At 55.0% G+C, this 1,116-nt stretch overlaps 1 protein-coding gene across 1 annotated transcript in view; it reads left to right on the top strand.

The window, feature by feature from the left end:
* Nucleotides 1–987: 987 nt before the first annotated feature.
* The window catches only part of ATP5O (ATP synthase, H+ transporting, mitochondrial F1 complex, O subunit), a 12,837-nt gene continuing 12,708 nt past the window's right edge, over nt 988–1,116 (top strand). The window contains exon 1 of the mRNA XM_005860733.2: nt 988–1,092. Within this exon, the coding sequence (XP_005860795.1) occupies nt 1,057–1,092 (36 nt within the window). The 5' untranslated portion in view covers nt 988–1,056. The remainder of the gene's footprint in view (nt 1,093–1,116) is intronic.

Here is a 1,116-nt window from a genome sequence, read left to right as displayed (position 1 = left end):
CAGCTCAAGCTACTGCCTGGAAAATACTGGGAGACAACACACCCAAATCCTGACAACAGCTGCCTCTGGGGGGTGGGGGAAAGGGCCGTTACATTCCTTCTTTTTGCATTTTCACAAGTGTTGTGTTTTTTTTTAAATAATGAGTAAAACTGCACTCTAAAAGGATGAATTAGTGAGTAAATGTGTTCATAATAATAGATCTGAGCAGGAAAAACACACGTTTCAATGGACCGCAGGACCCCATTGTCACAGCCAGGTAAATCCAACCCCGACCTCTGTGGGCCAACTCTATTCTGCACAGAAGAGAACGTTAGAGCAAGCGCCACTGAGGGGGAACGGGTGGGACACGGGTCGTTTTCATGAAGGCTAGTGTTGGGCCCTCAGTTTCAGTGCCGCACCTGCTCAAACCCCAGGTCTCCTATCTTAGGTCTGGTTCTCGGATTATCTCACTACCCAGAAGCAGGAATCTAGCTCAGCCTCACAAACCCACAGATAGTCCCTGTACTCAGGTGAGATGGGGGGGGGGGGGGGGGGGGGGGGGGGGGAGTGATGAAGGGGTACAGGCAGTAGTGTCTGCTTCTGGAGCTGTAAGGTGTTTTTTTGTTTGTTTGTTTGTTCTCGTTTTTAAATACAGCGTGAGGAGCTGCGCTTGAAACACTTGGGGAGGTTGGAAGAAGGGATACAGATGCTAACGATGCCAGTGATGGACGTGACCTGGAACAAATGCCACCGTATTTATCCACGTGGAAAACGTGAAGCTTGGGGCCCTGCGTCCATTCTACAGTAAGCTTCCCTTGTGATCAGACCTGCCAGGGCCACCTGGGTAAGCAAGGACTTCCTTTCAGGTGCTCTCAGCCCACCAGCCCCGTTCCCAGTCGTGCAGTTTCCCTCCCGCCCCTAAGGACTACAACTCCCAGCCCGAGGGGGCACCCAGCGCATGCGGCCTGACGACCTACGCCTACATTTCCCAGCGGGCCGAGCGGCTACGCTGACGCACGCATGCGCCCTCGCACCTCCCTCCCAGCCCGGGTTTGACCTCCAGCCGCCGGGGAGAAGATGGCCTCGCCTGCAGCGTCCGGGCTCGCCCGGCAGGTGAGACGGTGGAGGCCCTGAAAG

Source organism: Myotis brandtii, unplaced genomic scaffold, assembly GCF_000412655.1.
Source record: "Myotis brandtii unplaced genomic scaffold, ASM41265v1 scaffold139, whole genome shotgun sequence".
Classification (NCBI taxonomy): Eukaryota; Metazoa; Chordata; class Mammalia; order Chiroptera; family Vespertilionidae; genus Myotis; species Myotis brandtii.
Note: the sequence above shows the minus strand (reverse complement) of the source record. Positions and strands in the feature narration are given on the sequence as shown.